The sequence below is a fragment of the Trematomus bernacchii genome, unplaced genomic scaffold (genome assembly GCF_902827165.1).
Source record: "Trematomus bernacchii unplaced genomic scaffold, fTreBer1.1, whole genome shotgun sequence".
Lineage (NCBI taxonomy): Eukaryota > Metazoa > Chordata > Actinopteri > Perciformes > Nototheniidae > Trematomus > Trematomus bernacchii.
The window spans coordinates 12,270,968-12,295,038 of NW_022987727.1; the positions used below are offsets into that span (position 1 = coordinate 12,270,968).

At 40.5% G+C, this 24,071-nt stretch overlaps 2 protein-coding genes across 7 annotated transcripts in view; one reads left to right on the plus strand and one right to left on the minus strand.

Moving 5' to 3' along the window:
- Positions 1 to 874: 874 nt before the first annotated feature.
- Positions 875 to 4,332, plus strand: LOC117494369 (twist-related protein 2-like). The gene is made up of 2 exons (XM_034145243.1): positions 875 to 2,919; positions 3,787 to 4,332. The coding sequence occupies exon 1, from the start codon at positions 1,210 to 1,212 to the stop codon at positions 1,834 to 1,836; it is 627 nt and encodes a 208-aa protein (XP_034001134.1). The 5' UTR covers positions 875 to 1,209; the 3' UTR covers positions 1,837 to 2,919; positions 3,787 to 4,332.
- Positions 4,333 to 6,241: 1,909 nt separating this feature from the next.
- hdac7a (histone deacetylase 7a) overlaps positions 6,242 to 24,071 on the minus strand; it is an 81,854-nt gene continuing 64,024 nt past the window's right edge. For all 6 annotated transcript variants that reach the window (XM_034145096.1, XM_034145094.1, XM_034145097.1 and 3 more), the window contains 14 exons: positions 23,788 to 24,013; positions 23,291 to 23,424; positions 22,980 to 23,100; positions 22,415 to 22,464; positions 20,889 to 20,996; positions 18,773 to 18,828; positions 17,776 to 17,863; positions 17,370 to 17,489; positions 17,146 to 17,243; positions 10,529 to 10,647; positions 9,982 to 10,115; positions 9,401 to 9,482; positions 9,063 to 9,201; positions 6,242 to 8,838 (listed from right to left, as the gene is read on the minus strand). In XM_034145096.1, the coding sequence (XP_034000987.1) occupies positions 8,796 to 8,838; positions 9,063 to 9,201; positions 9,401 to 9,482; positions 9,982 to 10,115; positions 10,529 to 10,647; positions 17,146 to 17,243; positions 17,370 to 17,489; positions 17,776 to 17,863; positions 18,773 to 18,828; positions 20,889 to 20,996; positions 22,415 to 22,464; positions 22,980 to 23,100; positions 23,291 to 23,424; positions 23,788 to 24,013 (1,518 nt within the window). In that variant the 3' untranslated portion in view covers positions 6,242 to 8,795. The remainder of the gene's footprint in view (positions 8,839 to 9,062; positions 9,202 to 9,400; positions 9,483 to 9,981; positions 10,116 to 10,528; positions 10,648 to 17,145; positions 17,244 to 17,369; positions 17,490 to 17,775; positions 17,864 to 18,772; positions 18,829 to 20,888; positions 20,997 to 22,414; positions 22,465 to 22,979; positions 23,101 to 23,290; positions 23,425 to 23,787; positions 24,014 to 24,071) is intronic.

The following is a 24,071-nucleotide window of genomic DNA, read 5'->3' on the forward strand; positions in this document are numbered from 1 at the left end:
CAGGTCTATCATGAAAAACAACAGCCAGGTCACTGGCAGCGAAATAAAACACACCGTCTTTGTTGTTTCATGAAGAAGGTGTGACATTTCTAGCTGATGAGGAACTTTTCTAATCATTTCTTGGAACACCAATAAGGATGTTTTGCCTTATGATGATGTCTGATTGGAGGCCATAGTTAGTGTGATGGTATTGTAAGAAGGGGTACTATAGTGTTTCTGTATTTACTTTTGGTAATTTAGGCTATTCCTATTCAATCTTTAATGATGACTTCAGAACCACAATATCAACCATGAAAGAATTATTTCCCACATATTTAACCATTACAACATGTAGATGAAATGTTACGTGTTAAAGAATCACCACGTTTCACTATTTATAAAGGCAGAACAAAGTGATATGACTGTCAACCCAGAAACAAAAACATTTGTGGAGATCCTTTTTTTTACAGTTTTTTTTCTCTTTTTCTCTGAACTATACTTGATGATGGGGCTGAGTTGTGGAGGCAGGGGGGACGGAGAGCCAGGCAGCGAGATGGGGGATGGTAGCGTCTTGCCTTGGAGGAAATCTGGAACCTATAAACTTGGGCAACTTCTCTGACAAGAAGCGAGCGTCACGAGGGTTCGATTTGGTTGGCTGCACGACGCACCTTTGTCTCCGCCTCGTCTCTTTAATCCGACCAATCGCTTATGGCTCATTCTTCCTGTTGTCTTCAGCTCAGCTGTCCAAGAAAAGTTCTCCGGACCAATCGGTGACTCAGATGGGAGGGAAGCTGAACGTTTCATGGTTCCCTCCCTTTAAAAAGTCAGATTCAGGTTGCTGTTGTCTCACATGCAGCCACAGGAGCGGGACATGAGAACGGTTGGATTTGCCGATGCAGTGCACTCTGACAGAAGCTGGAAAGATACCATTGGCACGTTTCCACATGTGTAGATGAAGAGGCAATGTGGAAATCCAAAGCCGAGTGCTGATTACCTACCCATTTCGAATTGGCATGTTCGGCAAAGCTGATCACTTTTGGAAAAGAAGAACAACACATCAGAAGGCCGGAGAAACTTAACAGGGGGAGTTCCCTGAAGACAAACAGACAGGAGGAAAACAGTGAGGGAAGAAGGGGGGGAGTGGAGAAAGATATAGTGAAGGCAAGAGAGAAGCACTGGAGATATTCAGAAAAGTGAAGGGTTGAGAGTCCCAAGAGAAGACAGAAAATCATGCGAGAGGAGGAGCAGTCCAATGATGACCACCCCGAGGGAGGGGTGGTTTCCAGCGAGGAAAACACAGGAAGACCACCTTCTAACGCCTGCCCTGTTGTCGTAGCAACACCTGGGGTCACCGGGCGTAAACGGCAGACGGGCTCAAATGCGGATGATCAACTTACAACTCCGACTACATCTGCACACGATGGCAAGGTCAAGCCAGGGGAGGACATTCAGACCTTCACCCTAACCAGACCGAAAAGACCCAAGAGGAGTCCTCAAGATCGGTCACCTTCCTCGGCACCGTCCCTTTCTCCTGGCCTGAGTCCCGGAAGTCTGGAGGACCCTCACGGGCAGCGGGTGATAGCCAACATCCGAGAGAGACAGCGTACGCAATCTCTGAACGACGCCTTCACATCGTTGCGTAAAATAATCCCAACACTCCCCTCTGACAAACTGAGCAAGATCCAGACCCTTAAATTGGCGTCGCGCTACATCGACTTTCTGTACAAGGTTCTGGAGAATGACGAGATGGACACCAAGATGGCTGGATGTAACTACCTGGCCCACGAGAGACTGAGCTACGCCTTCTCGGTCTGGAGGATGGAGGGGGCCTGGTCATCCATGTCTGCTGGCCACTAGCCCCTTTTAAGGGTTATCTTTTGACTGTTGCCGTAAAATGTATGAATTACACTTGACAAGGAAATACTCTAACTTGACGCAAAGGGGCGGAGGAGTGTCAGCTCACCTGTGGACTATTTATCACATCAACTTCTTCGGTTTGCCTCAATGATGTCAGAAAGACTTATTGACATTGACATTTGCAGTAGGAAGAAGCTGATTTTAAAGCCACTATTGTTGACAAGCTACATGCCAGATGGATTGTTGTATTTCTGTATGTTGTCTGCCTAAAGCAGCAATTACTGCTTGAGTATGCCAATAGTAGAATTCAAGAGAAGTAGAACAGGGACATTGTGCTCAGCGTATGATTCCAAGCTTTTTTAAGGATTCTTTTTTACAACGTTTGTGCTTTGTTTACATGAATCCCAAAGGAGGACATGACAGGTGACAGATAGTAACATTCAATCTCCTGGCTTTCTCGGGTTCTGTAACTTGACCTCATGTGTCATGTCCGTAGATTTGATCATCATAACTTCCACCTTTAGCATCGTTTTTATCATCATCTTCATAGGTATGCATACTTGGAGACACATTTGAACTTTATTTCAGCCTGGGGCTAGCAGGGTTTGTGTTATATAAAGAGCCACTATGCAGAGGAGGGATTAGAAGAAAAGAAGAACTGGAAAGATAAAATTGGATGTTCCAACAGAGATTGGACCTTTGACTTTTCCAAGCCTTCAACTCCTACTTTTCCAAGACATATCATGATTCCCTGACCACCTCTGAACCCAAGCACTGGTGGAAAAAGCAGCAGTGGGCAGGGCAGCCGTCGTCCCGATTTAAGTTTCTTCTCTCCGTACCCAAACCAAGCCCCTTTGTTTCTAGTAGTGCCAAAAAAAACTCTCCTCTTGAAATTCTTTCCTCTCATTCTGGCCCAAATGTGCCTGCGTTGCACGAAACAGTGATGCAGCTTGCGAGCTGACGAGGAGGCGTAATGAAAACAAACGGTCTCGAAAAGCCATGAATCATGCGTGTCACCATCAAAGAGGAGCCCGATGTGGCTCCCTGCTGGGCTCCCATAAACCACTGGAAGTGATGGAGGAGGTGAGAGCTGATTTATACACACACAAATGTGCACAACTATAGGTGTAGCCCTATGCACACACCCATGCAGAAACACACACATTCTAAATGTCTGGGTTTGAAAAAGAACATCCGAATTCAATCGAATGAACATCACCTACAGAGTTTAGCTTTCAATTCCTATGAAAGGAGCAAACTCCAAAGAGATGACATGTTGTTTGTTTCGATACAAATCCATGACAAACCACTTCTTCGCTCATTGCCAATATGCATTAAGCCCTGCAACCTATCATTAGCATGTCCCAGGGAGGTAGCTAATGTTTCCAGCTCCTGTGAACACTAATGAAGACTTGAGCCTCAAAGTAAGCACAGTGTGGTCTCAGAGGAACAACATCCACTGACATGTTAGAGGACACTTGACATTTCAAAATAATTTAAGTTTTGGGCCCCTGTGCATTTATGCACAAAACAGCAGTTGGATAATAACTGATTAGGTATGACAGCTACTTTTTGCTTTTTTACCACTGATACGGAAATTGGCAACATTAATGACCTGAATTGCATTTGCCAACACCCCATATATGTCAATACTGAACACCAGTTTAATGCGCATGCATAACCTTGTATTATTATATTTAAATCAAGAAGTATTCTGAATTAGTGTATTAATTCTAGCTTGTTATGAATAAAAAAATGCTGTTATTTTTCCATAGATGACACTACTTAAGACAATGTGCTTTTTCTTCCTGTTGTTATACTTGGAAATATGAAATTAAATCTCGTTGATTGTCATTGCCCCATTGATGTCTTGTTGTTTTGGAACAAGGATCAATTTCAAAATTATAAGTCTAAAAACTCATCAGCAGTCTGTCTTTTTTGTCTTTCCAGCTGCTGAATAAAGTGACTGTGATCTTCTCTGGTGTTCATGCTACCATCAAGGTTCAATCATTTGGACTTTGATACAAATGGAATCTTTTTAGTTACCTCACTTAGGGAGAAAAGGAGTGTACAAGAATATCAAAAGGCATCCGGATCAGGATGCAGACAGATATGGGGCAAGAGGACATTTCTGGACAAACTAAACCATCAAAGAGCTTTAGCTGGACAATAGCTGGACATTTTTTATTGTTTAAATGTTGTGATTATCACTATTTTCCCTGTATATAATAAAAGGAAACTTATATATGAGCTGTCACTGTATAAGAGACTTCACCTGCAGTTGAAGCAAGACTATAATCTCTGACAGAATGTATGTTCATCTCTTGTTCACCAGTTTACAATCAAAGCAAGGCTTTGTTTTTAAGGAGCAATTACTTGAAGAATATACAGTGTGTGGAGTGACACTGATACAGCATGACTGGATATCACATGCAGAACAAAATAGATGTAGTAATGCAACATGAATCATTTGTCTGAAAAATAAAACTGTCTTCAAACTTTTTCACAAGTTTCTTGTTGTTTTGCTCAAAGTGGATGATGAACGGTGCAAAGATTTATACTAGCGCCACACCCTCTTTGTCTCCTGTCTCTCTTGTTAAACTGCCTCTTGTTTTCCCTTCCTTCCTCCTTCCCCCGGTCTTTTTTTTAATGAGGTCTGTGTGCCTTTGCCTGGTCAGTCAGGAACAGTTAATTCCTCCAAAAAGAACAAGTTAATGTGCAATTAAAGGCTCCAGGAATATTTATAGCCTGTTTGGGCCCAAATTCATAGTTTTTAGTTTGATCTTTGCAGTTATGCTACACTGGCCTGCAGCCAGCTTTACTGTTGCGTATCCTTTAGCAGGAGTTAGATCATTAAAGCTTTCACAGTGTTAACCCACAGGAACAGTTACATTGTGGCATAACAGCCGTTATCAGAGTTGGTATAAACTGCCGGCCATATTTTATTATTCAAATTATAAAAAATAACTTGTACTTGTCTTGTGATATAGCTGTGTTCTTTAATCAACACTGTGGAAATGTTAGACACATTAGTACCTAAATGAGTGACTAAGATTGAGTCTCACAGATTTGAATATGCTTGGGTTTCACTTAAATATAGTATAGATTTGATCAATAAAATGGCTTGAATATGCATTATATTACATTTGATGTTACTTGACATTGATTTCAACCGTTGCTCATCTTCTTCTCAAAAATGCAGAATGCTTTGGTCGAAGAGTTTGCCGTAATGTGCATTATTTTCATTAAATGAGCAAAACAATTCAAAAATCAGCTGCAAGACTGCTAACACAAAGGGGGTTTCCAGTTGATCTGATTAGACCTCTGCTGAGGTAGGAGTGGAGTTGTGATGGAAATGATGTGAAGTCAAAGATGTACAAGTTATAAATGTAAAGGTGAATATTGTCTTAATAACAAAACAAAGAAATTGTTCATGTTCTGTATTGAACTGCTATTTTATCAGAATGTTTAAATGAAACAATCTATTTTTGCTACGCATAGGTCTAATGTTGTAACAGTGCAATTCAGTTTTAGTTTCTGCCTCTTTGTCAGTAGACAAGTTATCTGCTCGTTAATAAATATTAAAAGTTCACAGACCTGAGAAGTGTGCTTGCTCTGTGGATCCAGGTTTCTAGCAGCTGACTGCTCACAGACTTCACAGCTGGGATCAATGCTACGCTAACGTCACAGGGAATGGATGGGAAATAGGTTAAGACATTGAAAATAAACACACTAGCTATGACTGAAAAGGCGTCGTTTGAACACATAGCTTGTCATTCCTACCATTCACACAATTTAATAAATGTGATATAGATACCCACAATATACATTAACCCGGTTACAATATTCATAAATAAAGCACTAAGATGAGTAATTTTCTCTAGCTAGCTAATGCTATAGCAGATGGTGTAACCAGACTTTCAAGCCCAATATTAAATCTGAGTGTGGTCATAATAAGTAGCATTAGCTTTAATGCTAGCTTTAGCTAATTATGACCACTTACTTAGCATAGAGTATTATCTGCTTGCTAACAGCACAATTAGAATTTACTGAGCAAATTAGCTTGCCGCTAAAGACAAGATGGAGGATGTCATTGAACACGGCTCATATTGCTAGTTAGCCTATTCATGTTAGTGGGAGGCTAACATTTTAAAAATAACAGTAAAGCTTACTCAATTTCAACAATCTTTTGGTAAAGAATATTTCCTCCACAAACTATACACTTGAAGAAGAATCCTACACTGGTGATTTTCTTAAAATGTACTTTAAATATAACACCCGGTAATGTTCTCTTTTACTCAATTTCAACATGTGTTAACAAATAAACTAATATAATACATTATTTATCCTATTCTTCTAGTTAATATGAAGAAGTTTAGACAAAGAAGACAAAAATAAGCTTAAATACTGGAAATGATGTTGTTTTAATCAAGAGGAAAAGACGAAAATAAGAGTACAAAATAGAATCTTTCTATACACACACATGGTAGGAAATGTGCAGTAAAAATACAGGTACATAATAAAGAATAGCATGAAATAAAGATTTCAAGGTCACATTTATAGATACACAGAGTTACTGTAAGTCCAGTTAGTCAAGAGACACTAATACACATCCTGCTGAATGCATCAAGGCACATGTGTGACATGTGTATTTTGGTCTTGGAGTTTCTATTTACAGTGAGAAGGTACACATTTCATCAGTATTAAAGGGAATTAAGAGTTGAGGCACTAAAGGCCTCTCCTTAAGGCAAAAAACAGGTGCTGGGGATATGATACAGGAGGTCATTTACAGTATTTGACGGACAAACACACACTCAACATTAACTTCATAGACACAACATGCACCTGCTGCTGGATAATAGACACAGCATTTAGTTTCAATGCCGTCACTTGCTGTTAAGAATACTATGTACATACAAACAAAAAATGACACCTATTACAGAATCCTTTATCTGCAATATTTCTCAATGGGACTTCTGCAAAGGAAAAACGTTTTAGCTCTTCTGTCATTTTGCTTCCTATAAACGCTTTGAGGCCTTCTGTTGGGCAGATGATGCCCAGGGTCCGACTAAAGCAACGCTTACAGTTTCCTACCAGGATGCTAACCGACACTTCCTGCGACCATTCACATTAACTTGCTGTGCTAATCTCAAGCTATTTTATCTATTTACAAAAGCTTCTTTTACATGCCGTTTTTATTTCCTATAAGATAAAAAAAAAACTGATTGTGCTGCTTTAAATCCAATCATGGATGTTAAAACCATGTGAACAGTCAAACATGAATTTCCTTACAGAGGTTTAGTGTGTATATTCACTTTTAGAAAATAAGATATGGAATTATTATGGAATTTTATGTTGTTTTTTGGCCACATTATGTCAAATGTAATCATTCTGACTCAGTTTTCTGCAGCTTTAATCTAATCAATGCAAGTATTGGTCATCAAAAGCCTAACCTGGTCAAAGGAAGAGTGCATGAAAAATGGATTCAAACAAAAACCTCCAAACTAAGAAACACGATCTTGTTATTTTTACTTTTGGAATGCAGAGCCCTTACATGCCCCTACAGCTGGGCAGTCAGAACAATTCTTCAAACGAACGAGCAACGTGACCTGCGTGTGGACGAGGGGCCAACTTGTTTAGCATGGCACCGTCTAGCTTGATTGTAACGTGACAGGAAGAGCTGCTACAGTTGCAAACAAAACACAATGTTTCCTTAATTAGACCGAGAGAGAGCCTGGATCTCCATAGCTGTTTTTTGAAGAATATAAAGAAAACATTCATTATCAAAATAGACGGTATACAAAAGTCTGCATACAAGATATTCTTCTAAATCCAAAGGTTGTCTTTGAAAAGTTCAGCAGAATCCAAACTGGTCCCTTGTGTTGCGTGCTGTCTTAAGGCAGTTTTCTTTGGGTGATATCCTTTAAGTGCATTAATATTATTGCAACTATAGAACAATACGAATGGTCCTCAGTGGTGCCACGGTGGAATGAACGCTCCTTTAGTCTCAAATATAAACAATAATATACAGTCTTCAATACTAGTGGTACATTGAAAGGTCATCGTCGATTTGTACATGTGTGTACAAGACACTGAACAGCAGTGGAAAAATAATCCTGCTCGAAAAATATTGCCTACTTTTTGGATTAACTTCATAGGAAATACAGTCTACAGTATCAGGATGATACGTGTCCTCACTTAAGACATCTCAGATATAGAGCGAATAAAATGTCATCCAAATCCTCCTTTTTAATTATCTACAGAGGAGATGTTGTTTTTTATCCCAGGGTTTTGGAATTTCTCTTACGGTTCACATTATGGAATGAACAGTGCAATAAAAGGACATTTTCCTTTTTTTTGTTTCTACAAAACCACAGTTTGCGTCTTCATTTTCTTCTAGTGGTTAAACTGCATGCAATGACATCATTCAAACAGACAATCTCCATGTCCTATTTTCCATATTCTTTCCTTCTTGTTGATATTTGAGCATCCATCAGGTGTATCTTCACGTGAAGAGAAAGGAATTCACGGTCCAAAGTCTTTTCCTTCTGAAACCTGCTGGTCCTTACGTTAAGGCATAGTTAAGGCTGCTGGTACATAGTGCTTCAGGAGGATTCAGAGCTGGACATCTGAATTCTGTCTGTTCCTTTAAGGTTCCTGGACCTCTGAACACACACACCATCCATTGTCAGTAAGAGGACATCAAAAGTAATAAGACATTGTCTTGTATATCTCTTTGGTGAGGTTTCAGAAGGTAGTGGTTGCCAGCTTGGACGTGCTCACACTGCCGGCCTGGTGGGTTTCAGCATTGTGTGTCTGTTGGTGTGTGAATAAGGCAGGTGGGTGGGGCTCAGTGGCATTACAAACGCTCCCCATTCATGGTTGTGTCACAGCGCAGGAGATCCAAGGCTACAGGTGGGCGCCCAAATCCTGACAGTGAGGCGATTGGTCTGATCTTTCTACATGGAGTCACTGTCATGCTCCATCGGCTCGTCAGGGAGGCTGGAGGGGGGAAACAGAGAGTGAGGGAAATGCTGGGAATGCCAACATGAAGCGACAAAGTGGGATACTTGTCTTTGATTGATTGTTTAACCATATTTTTGTTAAACCTAATCCTGCTCTAATGTGAAAAGAGGTACTAACAAATCAGAAGACAGTAGGGTGGGACAAGGAAAAATCATTTGTAAAAAAAGGAAAACCTATGACTGTGTGTGTGTGTGCTGTACCTCTTGTTGGACAGCACTCCCACAGAGAGTGAGGCCAGAGCATTGACCGCATCAGTTTCCTCACAGTCTCTCCTCTCTGCAGCAAGGTAGGACAGACCCACTGATCCACTGTAGGCCTTCACACTCTGCCAGTACTGACCTGCAACAACCACAGAGAAACAGGTTACTCTTGTTGTAATGCAAACAGGACTAGATCATGTTTTTAATATCAGCATCACGTATATATGTCGATTTCGAGGGGTTTGGGGTAGGAGGAAGAAAAGAGAGAAGGAAGAAAATAAACATGAAACTCAGGGGAATTCACAAGAATGTTCACAAATAAAAGAGTGATTAATTACTTTGTATCTGAATGACGGTCTGCAGGGAGCGCACTGCGTTAGCGTTGGGCTTCTGGAGGAGGACTTCTTCTGACAGTGGGTCCTACAATACAGAGAGGCAGCATTGAAGATAATCTTTTATTCTGGATCATGTTTGAAAGTGGTTAAAAGCTTGGTTATACTGACTTAGGAGACATGTTAATAAAAGTGATATTATATTGTAATCAGGACCAACTGTATATGTATAGAAAAACAGCAAGGTATCATTTATTAAAACTGCTAATAACCTGTCAGTAAAATACAGATACTTGAGTTAATAAGCAACTATGGTGAAAATCCACATTTTCAAAAATGTGTCCATAAGTTCCGACTTCCCAACTTGAATTTTTTAGTTTTCCAGAGGAAAGGATTACTCCTGCGATATGGAATAACTTCAATTAGTCTTGGATCAATACCTGTTTTTTTTCCAGCTGTCCTTGCCTAAAACTTTTGAAAACCATATTATCTTCAATTGCAAATACCACTAACCCTGGAAAGGTTAGTAAAACATGTCAATCTAAAGCAAACATTTAAATAGAACTCCATTACCCAGCATGCTTTACCTGTATGTCCAGGAGTGCACTGACACAGGCCTCAGATGCGTCACAGATGGCTGTGAGGTCGTGACCTCCCTCGAGGGACAAAACCAGACGACCCCCTGCCAGAGACATCAGCTGACGGGTCAGGAAGCCGAAACCTGGCAAACACACACACACACACACACACACACACACAAATGTTAACACAAATTGTAAACCATGCAAAAGCAGAGTAGAAAAAGTTTGGCAGGTCAACTGCATCATGAGAACACTTACTTAAGACTAACCAAAACGAGTCTCGCTATAATTTCCAATACTCTAAGAAAACAAATGTCTATTTTTATCTTGTGGATCCTCCCGCAGCTAAAATGCCAACAACTGATGACTGTAATTATGGTTCCATCAGTCATGCAGCCAATTAAGGTAAAAGCCTTGCACTGTGATTGACAGGAGCTGTAATAATCTATTAATATCTCTAAATAGTGAACCACAACAGCTTAAAGTTCTTGTTGCTGAAATCGAGATGGAGGTAAAGTCTGCAGGATAGGCGGTGGTGGAGAGCCGTGCTTACATTTGGCGGAGACCTTGTATCCTCCCAGAGGAGCGGGGTTTCCCTCAGCGGCATCAAACCCAGCCGACACCAGAACAACGTCCGGAGAGAACTCCTGGGCGATGGGCATCACTACGGACCTGAAGGGGAACACACAAACACAAATATAGGCCACTGAAAAACGTTGTTGTTGCTGCACTTCCTAATTGCTGCCAATAGAGTTTGATTCCAGTAATAAATAAATGAACACAATAGAGCAAGTGTGTTATTTTATTGTAATTTGTACCATTATGTATGCCAATTAGATTTGACAAGTAATATCTGTTAAACTGCATGTGTGTGATCTCCATGCTGTAACTACATACAGTATAACATATAACACAAGATGTCAGACACACACTGCTCCATGGAAAAACTAAATCTGAGTGTATTGTAGTTTTCTTTATTCTTCATTATGAGACTTATTATAGAGCTCAACTCAAAGAATAGTTGTAAAGGAAACTGGCATTTTTGCTTGGCGTGATATAAAAAGCAATAGCAGAATACCTTAGTAAAACTATGCAGTGACGGGATAACAAATTCCAAAACAAGTGAATGTCTTAAATATAGTCTCTAAGATTCTAAAAAAGAAATGTAAGCTTCTTAGCTTCTGTGCTGGTATGATTCAACGACTGCTGTGGAGTGGCAACAGCAACATGTATTTTATCTACCTAAATAAAGCTGTTAAAGTGTACACTTTGCAGTTTTAAGAATATTTCCAACAATTGACCTTGCCATCAGACAGCCTGCTGGGTAAGTAAAGCTGTTATCTACGTTCTAGCTTCCTTGCTCAGCTAGTTTATTTGTGTTATGTTGTGACTTTGGTTAGTTTGGCATCCAAAAAGTCACACAATAACAGAAACAAACAAACCCATTGAGGCAGCGGTAAACCAGAAACTCTCATGTTGGTTTTTTCTGCCAGCAGCATAGATAGCAGGATGAGGTGCCTGTCTGACGGCAGTGAAAATATTTTAAATATAGCCTTAACTAAAACTTTTATATGGTGGGCCTTTCTTTCAGGCTGCAAACATTTTTTTCTGCAGCCCATCTACTGTGGGAAACATACTGACTATGGATAAATACCTCATACAACCCAACTTCAAAACATCCAAACTGTCCCTTTACAAGAGTCAAATATGGACCTAACTGAAGAACATAATATAATATTAATACAATGAGCTGTAAATCTTAGTTGATTTATAAGTCACTGATTGATAGACTTTAACTTGGTTTCATTGAATCAGTTTGCTTGTGAAGACTGTCCATAATATTTAGTGAAATATTGCCAAATCCAACTGTGCATTTCCAAACTTCTTCTTCCTTCTTAAGATGACAAATTCATGGTCAAATCTAAAAAAGTTTGGCTGATGCTTGACTCAGCAGCCGACAAAGGTCTATTGTTTCTGTGTTGGAAAAGCTGTGCAGGCCTTAAGTTACACAAGTCAGCTCTTATACAGTGCTGTTGCTACTCAGTGTTGTTTGTGGACTTCAAACAGAAGACTTCCTTAATGCTATTGTTGTTAGGAAGAGAGCGGCGGAGGGAGGCTTGACTCTGCAGCGCGATGCTGTCGGCAGAGATCAAAGTGGGAGTGAGTGAGTCTGTTTCCCATTAGAGGCTTGTCACTCTCCTCACGTCATTGACAACACAGAGAAAAGAGGAAAAAACTGTCCATCTGGGATCCATTTAACTTCATTATTCTGCCTGGGGACTTTGGAGACCTCCCTCCCCTCCTTACACACACACCACACACACACACACACACACACACACACCCACACACACACACACACACACACACACACACACACACACACACACACACACACACACACACACACACACACACACACACACACACACACACACACACACACACACACACACACACACACACACACACACACACACACACACACACACACACACACACACACACACACACACACACACACACACACACACACACACACCACACACACACCACACACACACACACACACACACACACACACACACACACACACACACACACACACACACACACACACACACACACACCCAGCCCTGACTGCATGCAGATGGACAACATGAGCTCATGGACATAAATGAGGAAACAGAGATAAAACACACAAACACATTCCAGCATGAGCATACACACGCAGATACACAGTGATGTATACAACACATGGATTCATTTTCACACATGCAAGAAAAAAATCAATTTTTGTGTCGTCCTGTTGGCGGTGTATTAAGTTTTGATTCATAAAGTCATTACAATCCATAAAAAACTTTATCGTAGCCCTGTGCATATGAAACAGAGCACACACACACTCCACTCATCCCCGCACACACACCTAACCGCAGAAAACCCACCTCCCCTGTAGACCCATTAAAGCTGCCACGCTCCCCCCACGGAGAGCAACTACAGACAAACTAATGGAAAGACGGAGGGGGGGCAGGGGAGAGGAGGGAACGCTTATTAAAGATCAATCAAGGGAGGAGAGGAAGAGGGAGGATGTGTGTGGTGGTGAGGGTCGGGGTGATGGAAAAAGAAGTAGTGGGGGGGGGGGGGGGGGGGGGGCAGGGTGAGAGTGAAGGATAAGGTGAAAATGCAACAAAGTTCCCCTCTGAAGTCGGAGCACTCAAAAACGTATAAAATGTAATCCATTCAATGGCTTTTACTTCGAGAGACCGTTGTGCATTTGCAAACTTTATTAATTACAAAGGGGAGGCATAAGTGTTTGTTGGGAGGTGGGAGGTAAGGGGGCCGTTTGGATTTTGACTGCATCAAAGGGAAAATGCTCTTTTTGAAGGGTTAAGGCAAAGTGGCTTCACAATATGACCTAACAAGAGATTATGTCAGCTCTGTGCTGACTTCTGAACAAGAACCTGCATTAAAACATGTGTTTTTCATTTGTCTTAAACTAAACTGTTTATTTGTTTTACTTAATGAATATCAAATTGCTACATTAATGTCATTTATGTCCCTGTTTGCTTAGGTCTTCCTATTATTATGATCACATACTTACTTGCTAATAATAGACAGTACTTATATACACCAAGCAGTTGTGTCAAGCATTATTGCTTCATTTATACTTTATTTTACAGCGTTTTTTATTTTTTTGACTAACTTAAGTATTTTTAAAAATGTTTATATTTTAAAAAGTACTGTAAGTTGAAGTTTAGCATAAGTAAATGTTACAGTTTGCCTTTGCATGTTAACATTATTGCAGTTGATACGACTTTTCATATAGATTAACTCCATTTTGATTTACACCACTATGCTTTCATGTCATCATTTGTCAAACCAACGCATTTATTAGTACTTAACCTCTTATGTTCCTATAATACATTTGTAATCTGCCTTCAGCAGCAAATGTGCCGACCATGTAATCACAATATGCTCTGTTCAAGTCCACCTTAGATGCACCCTCTAATCAACAAAAATGATTGTGTTTTGATTTTTTTTTAAATCCAATAAAGGCATAACATGACCCAGAACTGCTGAGGTGTCTAGTTGTTTCTATATATATGTATATAGCATTTTTATTTTTACTGAAATATTTTAGTTTCAATGTCATTCAGCTCGGGATTACCCTGGTATCTGTGATCTCAACTTTCGCATCACATTTTAAAACTGGGTTTTATTTTCTATATCTGTGCAGAGAACTATGAAAAAGTGTTGTGGTAAACTCTCACCATCTGGGGCTCAAGGCAGATTCAAACAAAGAGAGAATGACTTAGAACTAATATTAGATCCAGATCTTGCCATGCATTGGGCATTAAAAATGATACTTTGAATCACTTCTGTGGTTTTCCATTGCACTAGGAGGCCCATCCCGCTCAACTCTCCCCAGATCTGATTACTTAGGAGACTGTTTTTTTACAGTATTTTGTCATGATATGAAACAGAAACCTACAAAACATATCCTCTAGGAGAAACACAGAAACTCTACACCGTCCAAAACTAAAGGAAGGTCTCTCACCATGAAAACAAAACACTGATTCCAGCATTACCTAGTTCTAAAACTCTCCTGTTCACTTCTGATGTTAAGGCACAAACAGGAAGGAAGAGATTTTAATCTGAATTTGTGGATATAAAACTATCCATCTAAAAAGATTATATCTAGTCCAACTTGTGTTTTTCATCCAGTTGGCACTAAAAGTGACATTATATACATATAACCTTTTGGGGATTTGGTCTTTACCAGCCAGATCAATATTAGTCTTCTCTTTTATAAAACCCAACAAGAATGCAAACCCTTTTCTCCAGCTTTACAGAGAACATTTTTAGTGTTGGCATAAAATTCCACGACACTGCCATGGAGGTGAATTGTTTCCCCCTCAAAAACACTGGGTGCATTCCCCCCCTGCTTAGAATTATTCTCACTGGAATGTCTAGCACGGAAAAGTCAGAGGTCAGGCTCACGCTGCAAAAGAACAGGCCTGAGAGGGAATCAGTGTTTTTGCTCAGGAACACTTAAGAAAGAAGGTCTGCTTCTGACTTTTTTCATATCTAAAAGCCTTCAAATTAGCAGTTGTATGTCTGAATGAATCTCACACTGGATGGTAGTGATCATGTGAAGCATAGGTGTCATTCACGTTTGGGACGCTGGAGACATGTTGCCACCCCTTTTTGAAATTGCCGAACTTGGCCAAAATACGTTGCAAAAGTATAATATGTAAAAAAATAAATCCTAAAAGTATAAAAAAAACATTATAAATTATTTGCACAAGAGAACATGTTTGAGAACAGTTGGTCTGTTGACACTTTAGGGTGTATTTCTGGAGACTCAAGTGGCGCGATTTAGACGTGTGACACATGTAATATTAGAACATTGAATTAGAAAATAGAAAAGGAAACATCAGTCGGCGCTGTGCAGTAGTGGGGCACAGGCTCTGCACTAGTTGTCAAAAAAAATGAAGAGAGCTAAAAAATTATTTTCCCTTTAGCCTACTGATGATGAAATGATACTAAAATGTGCGCCGATCAAACACTTTGGTGTAGAAAAAGTATCTCCACCACTTTTTAAAACAAAGACGCCCATAAGGTGTATTATATGAGGTTAACAGGGACCTAACAGAGGGGCATCATTGTTGAAGATGCTCACTTATTTTTCAATGTCATCATTTTGTTAAGCCCGCGTCACACTGTCCCGAAATGGACACCAGATGGACACACGAATATGGAATTGTGAATTTCGCACGAAGATGGCACCGAACTTGGTCAACAGCCAAGCAACAGCCGAAGCAAGTACGATGCCTACAGAAGGCCACACGATGGCACCCGAACCACACACGCTGTAATGTTGTTTCCATAACAACAACAACTTCCTGTCAACAGCGTAAACTCGCCTTCAAAAATAAAAGCATCTAAATAAAACAGGAAGTTAACCTAAATTACATTTAAGACATACAACTGCAACGAAAGTAACAAAAACAATGTAATATCCTTTTCAGTTTCACAGAACACAAATTGTAATATAATACGATGGCTACACGACGGCATTGCGAGGGCTTCACGTAGTCGTGTTGCCTTCCTAAGACAATCGGGCAGCTTCTTGTTTCCTTCGTATTGTCTTCTTGAGGCGAAAAATGCCCGATGGCACCGATGATCACACGAAGTAAAGACGAAGATGACACGATTTGACAAGATGCCCTCACGATGGCCTTACGAAGGGCAGAATGGACACACGAATTCAACACGAAAATGAACCTTCGCAAGGTCTTTCGGCAATTTTTTGGCATGCCAAAGATTTTGCCACCGCTCACGAAGTTGCTGCCGGAGCCTGAGAAACTCCACCGGTGGTCATACGATGGCTTAAGATGCCCTCACGAATGGCCCGATGTTGTTACGATCAGAGCCGAATTTGAACATTTCCTTTATCGTGTGTCCATCTGGTGTCAATTTCGGGACAGTGTGACGCAGGCTTTAAGATCATGGCCCACACATTATGCATGTGTGTGAACTTGTGTGTTGGTCCCCAAGTATGCTACTGTATATAAACATATGCCTTCTTGTGAGCATACGCACATTTACCCCCATTACTGTACGTCTGCGACTTTTCCAGTAAGCTTGCGGTCATGCACCAGACGACCAAAGAGCCCACACTGCTGAAACTTCATTGGAGCCAAACACACCCTGATGACAATTATCCAACCCACAAACAGGAAGTAAAGATCCGCAGTCTGTCAAACAAGGGAACTGGAGACCGTTTACGGCAAGTTATTGGAAACAGGGAGCGCCAGACACATGCTCTCCAAATGAGGAGGATTATTAATTACGCAGGAAGTGTGTCAGAGGCGCTATGTCGCTGAGCCTCTGATCACCGACCTGTGTTTGTTGTGGCTCAGTGTGAAGGAAAACAGAGGAATTGTGCGATTACTCGCTCACTCATTATAACTCATTATAATTCACAATCATCAAACATAGATAATCTGCTTCAATGTTTATTGGGTTAACTTTTGGGCTAACGTTTAGAAATGCAGAGACAGAAAGACAAACACAGCCATAAAGTTTGGCAGAAGTGTAAGTTGTTCTTTTTTTTGCGCCTGATTGAAATGAATACAGTGTTTTGAACAGAGCTGTTGGCTGTACCTGAATGCAGCGAGGTAATCAGCATCTCCCATGGGGGGGTCCAGGCCTCCTGTGAATGCCACATTCACATTGAAGCCCTGGCCTGCTCCAGACCCAACCTGAACCCAAAATAAAACACATGTTGTATTTTATTCATGCAGGGCAATTGTTTAATCAAAATACATATATGTATCTCCCATGTCAGCTGTAACGAAGGACTACAACGTGGCCTGGCCAACACCCACCTCCACTGGTGACCCACTGCCAGGAAAGAAGTTTCCATCGTCATAGCGATGAAGTGAGATGTAGAGAACGCTGGGGTCATTGTAAAACACTTCCTGGGTGCCGTTTCCATGGTGAACATCCTAGCAAACAGAAAGAGGGAACACATTTGAATATTACACATAGCAATACCAAAGAAGATACATTCAAATTAGGGAAGCAGCAGCTTTGTTCAAAGGGACCAGTCTAGGGAACCGGAGGGTTGCCGGTTCAAGACCACGTACTGTCAAAGTGCCCTTGAACAAGGCACTGAACTCCAACACTATGATATGTTAAATGTAGAATCATTTTACTGTGGGACAAATATAGGATCTCTGATTTCACAGTATAAACAACAGCAGTGAAGCCTCCAGCAAGAGGCCTACTCACCCAGTCCACGATGAGGACCTTGCTGACGCTGAGCTTGTGTTGGAGCTGCTTGGCGGCTATGGCCACAGAGTTGAAGTAACAGAAACCCCTGATGGACACAGAAAGACAGGATGAAGTTTGAAGGCAGTGATTGAGAAAGCAAATACTTTAAAAGGATAGTTTAGATTGTTTAAAGTATGATTGTATGATGGACTTAACTACAGCCAGTGTAATATTATTCAGTGCTATAACCAACTGTCTATTTCTCCAAACTTGTGGCGTGCAGACCACCATCTACTGCAGGACATATACTTAAGTACCTCAGAATAACAACAGCTACTGTATACCTTTAACTGAGAAAAGAAAATGCTGAATGTCTTTTTTAAATGTCTTGTTTTTTTGCTCAATTATAGAAAGAGGGATGTACAGTCAGTCAGGAATACTGGATGACTAAGCTTTGGCTGTCTGATGTGTCTGATAGCTTTACAAATCTTATTTTGTTTTAATGTTGCCCACAACTGTTCTTCAGCAGAGCATTCATCCACGAATGTATATTATGCCATTAATGTGAAATGGCAAACAGTAGAGTAGTTGTACATGATTGAACTGATAAATAGTAAGAAGAATATAAAAAAGTATAGCAAAGGGAAAACACATACACAAAAAAACTGTTCATCTTCCTTATTGTGTCCCTTTTCTCTGTCACATCATAAGTATCATCCACAGAGAAGCTGCTGACAGTGCAGCAAGTGAAGAACAAAGCACTGCGGCGGGGATGAGCATGTGAGTGACACACACACACACACACACACACACACACACACACACACACACACACACACACACACACACACACACACACACACACACACACACACACACACACACACACACACACACACACACACACACACACACACACACACACACACACACACACACACACACACACACACACACACACACACACACACACACACACACACACACACACACACACACACACACACACACTTACATAGGATTGGAGGGGTCTGCGTGATGCCCTGGCGGTCTGACCACAGCAAAGCCGTTCTGTGCAGAAGAAGAAGAAGACTCTATTAATCAATGTTTGACAGGATACAAAGTTAAGCTGGTAAGAAACTAAGCTCTTTCAAAGTTGAAGGCTTATATGATGTATTGGAACATAATAAGTTTGACGCACAAATAAAGACCAATCTTCATTAAAGAAAACACATATTCAAATATTATTTAGATATTGATGGAGTTGTATTTGAAGCAGCTTATGAGCACTTTAATACATTTCAATAATATAACGGAAAACCATTGTAATTAAATGGCAAAAAACTTATTCTAACTAAAATAACACATGCTGTAGGTTCTTTGTTATTGTTGACGGTTCACATACAGTATGACTGCAAATCTTATAATTTATATTATTATTATGTAACTTAGCTACACTTCAATACCGTAGATAGGGCTACTAGTGCAATAAGGGGTTAAGCATTTTGCCCAAGCACCTTTCAACATGGGGCTGGGAATTGAACCACTAAGCCTACTGAGCCATAGCCTGCCCAAAAATAAGAATGACATTAAGCTGTCATTTTTGTCACTCCACCACCGAGTTCTTAATTTTCTTTCCTTTTTTATTTTTTAAAGACAGTGAAGAAAATGAAGAGTGAACTTCATCTTATTGTTAAAGGTGGATCATTATATATTTATTTAATAACAAAACAAAAAAACAACATGTTATATTATCCCAGAGCCTAAAATTAAAAGCATAAAAGGTTGAGTAAACATGAGGTCAAATACATGACATCTTGCAATGTAAAGACAATGCATCGTGGAGGCCATTCAAGTTACTTATTATGTTGCATTGTAAATAAGTATAGAGTATACATTCCCTGCCATATGTATAGCTCGGAAACAGCTGTTCTGAAGTGGAGTGGTTGATCCTGTGGTTGTGTTCGACCACTGCTCGGTATAGACTGAGCTTTAGTGGCCTGCCTTGTTTTACATCGTCTTTTTGTTGTTATTTCTTTAGGTTAGTACTGTGTGGTTTGAAGCTACAAGCTTCAAGTTAATCATATTTTTGACCAATCTGAATAAGAAAACAAGAATAAATTCATGTTTAGCAAAGGAAAGCCACGATGAGACAGGAAAACTCTTTCCTGGACCTTTTCTTTGAAGTGGGCTAGTGGGACGAGTAATACTCTGGTGTATCTTACCCTTTAAAACACTAAGTCACACAAACAAAATAAGTGATCAAGTAAGCGGTAGACCAGCAGCTCCTGGTCCAAAGAGGGTAAAGGTTTTTGTCCTACAGTCTTGTGGCTTTGAAGACATCATAGATAACGGCTTCAATTCCCCATCGGAAAGGGCTGTCTGACACACGGTATGGTGGTACAAATATTCTTTATAAAGTGTACACTTGTGCAATAGGGTAAAATGTCAAATCTTTAATGAATTACCCAGCATTCCACTTGAAAAAAACCTACATTTAGCGAACACATGGTTGGTGCAGGAAATGTTCTTACTTGCTTTGACAGTGATAAATAATAGAAATACATTTGGAGAAATGTTATTGTGTACTTTAACTTACACATTGTTTTTTGTGCAAACAGTACATTGAGTCCGTGGTAAATTGTTTGAAAAATACATCCGTTAAACCTAGTTTATTTTTCTCATACTGCCTGTGCTGCAGCACCTCTTTTCACCCTCTGTCTGAAACCAGAGCCCAGTCTGCTCTCATTGGCTAGCTGGCCGGCTATGTTGTGATTGGTCAACCGCTACGCGATGTCCCACACCTTAGCCTATCACATACTATGTGTTGGAGCGCTAGCCAATAGAAGCTGAAGGCAGGGGGGGAGTGTGCGGGAGGGAAACTCCCTCTAGATGGAGCACAGGGATTTTAGCCTTTGTAGACCATTTATATACAAAAAACCTAAATAACACACTACAGGACAGGGACAATCCCAAAACCAGTAGAGGGCCTATTTGAAGCAGGACGGGTGAGTCAAACAAAAAACTGCAAAATACATGAAATGTAAACTTGGGGACGAGGCAAACGTTGCACTTTTAGGAGGTGTAATCTGGAGATGACAGATGGACGTGTGGAGCTTTCTGTTCCTCACCTTTAGCTCTCCTTTGGCCACTCTGACGGCCAGCTCCACCACGCTGCCTGCTGCCATGCGTGACGCCGTTGAAGTGTGCGACTCGTTCCAGATGGTGTCATTATCAACCTGCCAAATGTGAGAGACAAATGATGAAGGCCACTGAGTGACTGAATAAAAACAAACAGCGTGGACATATTTATAATATCTGATCCCTGTGGGACAATAACAGAAAACTGAAGGCTTTCTCTTGGACAAGGATGACCAAACACACAGATGTGGGGTCCAGATCAAAAGAAATCCTTTTTTATTTTCTTTCTCTTCTCTATTTGTTCACAAACTAGCATATTGTCCATCTGGCTTTGACAATGAAATCTGAGGCATTTCTTTTATCCCCGGTCACGGACATGTTGCTCTCATTAGTTCGGAGTTGTCATGGTCCGACACGGACTGTCAGCCAAACATAAGCCAACTCTCTTTTCCTCTTTCCTTTCCTGTCTGTTTCTTCTCTCTGTTGCTTTGCTTTGAGAAATATCTCATTTCATCAATGCAGTTTTGCATAGCTTTTCATTAAGAGCTTTGAGAATAACAGTATGATCAAAAATAGATTCATATGTGTGTGTGTGTTGTGTGTGTGTGAGTGTGTGTGTGTGTGTGTATGTGTGTGTGTGTGTGTGTGTGTGTGTGTGTGTTGTGTGTGAGTGTGGAGTACTGTGAGTGAGTGTGATTGTGATTGTGAGTGTGAGTGTGAGTGTTGAGTGTGTGAGGTGAAGTGTGTGTGTGTGTGTGTGTGTGTGTGTGTGTGTGAGTGGTGTGAGTGGGAGGTGTGAGTGTGAGTGAGTGTGAGCTGTGATGGAGTGTGAGTGTGAGGAGGTGTGAGGTGATGAGTGGGAGTGTGAGTGTGAGGTGAGTGGTGAGTGTGTAGGGTGCGTGTGATGTGTGAGTGTGTGTGTGAGTGTGAGTGTGAGTGTGAGTGTGAGTGTGTGTGTGAGTGTGAGTGAGTGAGTGAGTGTGAGTGTGTGTGTGAGTGTGAGTGTGAGTGTGAGTGTGTGTGTGAGTGTGCGTGTGAGTGTGTGTGAGTGTGTGAGTGTGAGTGTGAGTGTGAGTGTGAGTGTGAGTGTGAGTGTGAGTGTGAGTGTGAGTGTGTGTGTGAGTGTGTGTGTGAGTGTGAGTGAGTGAGTGAGTGTGAGTGTGAGTGTGTGTGTGAGTGTGAGTGTGAGTGTGAGTGTGTGTGTGAGTGTGAGTGTGTATCCATTTACTTTGAAAACATCAATTTATTGAAAAAAAAATGTGAGCAGTATGTTTTTAACAGTTGATTACCCTGAACTTTAAGTATAATTCAACTGAAAAACCAAGAAGATTTTCATAATCGTTGCAAGCCAAAATCGTAATTGCGATTAAAATACGATTAATTGAGCAGCCCTAGTGTGAGTGTGTGTGAGTGTGTGAGTGTGAGTGTGAGTGTGAGTGTGAGTGAGTGTGAGTGTGAGTGTGAGTGTGAGTGTGTGTGTGTGTGTGTGTGCATGTGTGTGTGTGTTTTCTCTTACCCCTACTCCCCCACATGGTAACATCACAAACATCCTTTGAGAGAGGATTCCTGAGAAACAGAAACAGAAAACATTTTAAGTGTATTCAGACTTTCTCATTTATTTATTTTATGGTTTTCTACATTATTGTTTTATGTCAAGAAGACAGTTGTGAATAAAGTACTGCATTCATACTCTTAGTTAAGACAACATTCTCGAAGTACAAAAAGTATATATACTAATTCGGCACAACAGCCAATTCTATAATTATATATATTATATTACTGGATTGTATAATACAATGCATGTATGCATTGTTAAGGTAAAGCATATTTTTACCTACAATTTTGTATCTACTTACTCAAGAATGGTTTCAGCTTAATCGATAATATTTCATGATCAATTATTCTTTAATGTTGTTTTGTTAGTATAAAGAATAAAAAGGTAAGAGTCTGATGGATAATAATAATAATATAATATTTTAATAATATGAATCCTTTATCGTTCATCAGAGCACTGTCTGGGAAGTGAGGCACTAGTTACTAACACATTAAGACATGAAGTATCAGTGTGAGGGTCTGCGTACCGGCCAGTTTGCGGTTGTCCAGTTTGAGCCTGTTGAGCGGGTTGGTGCCGTAGAGCAACACGTGGCGCTCAGTGTGGACCGACTGCAGCTCCTCCAGAGTGGCTTTGCGACCACGAATAGTCTGTATGAACACAACAGTTGAGGTTGAGGTTAGTAATATAAACGTGACATAACATAAGCCATCATATTATGCATATCAATGATGTCAAAGTAATAATGTTAAACTAGACAGAAAGCAAGATTATCTTTCAACCTCTCTATTTTCAGACAGATATATACAATTAGATTTTCTAAGAAGTTTCTTGTCGTACCTCACACTGCCCCCTCAGGCCTCTCTCCTGCAGTCTGGACCAGATGCTCTGTATCCTCCCAGCATGCTCTGGGTGACTGCTGTTGTCTCCACATGTACACTGGTGCTTCAGCATCTGAGAATCATAAACCAGGCCTGCACACACACAAAATCTGAATTCATTTCCACATTCATTTTGTACAAGCAATATAGAGTATATTGAAGTTGCGATAGGTGACATTATTTCCTATATATTTATAGTTTAGCATATTCTTTGGCATTCAAAGCATATTTTTTTCAGAACAAAATCAAATGTATTTATTTGTCATTATTATTATTATTGAGATAATTATTTGGGACATCATTTTTTTAGGATGGGTAAAAACAAGCTACAACGTCCAGATTTGCACCATGAATGCAGTTATCTAATATGTGATTAAACCCCTGAGCCATAGGGTCACCCAGATTTAAATATATTTAAGAAAATATTTTATTACCATATTAACATATGTGACTCACCGGTGGTGAAGCGTGTTTTGCTGCTGGTCTCCTGTGCAGCCAGGCTCAGGGTTTTCTCAGGCAGAGTGAGACAGGTGGAGGCCGGGGACGACTGTGTACGTGACAGGGGGCGATGGACCCCCAACCCACTGCCAACCCCCCCACCGCCGCGTAACATGGGCACTGCCAGGGTCTCCATCTGTCGATGCAGCTGCTGCAGCTGCTTCTGCTGCTCCCACAGCAACGACTACAAGAAGAGCAAGCGTGATACAGATGAAAAAGAATCAAGTCATAAATAAAAATAT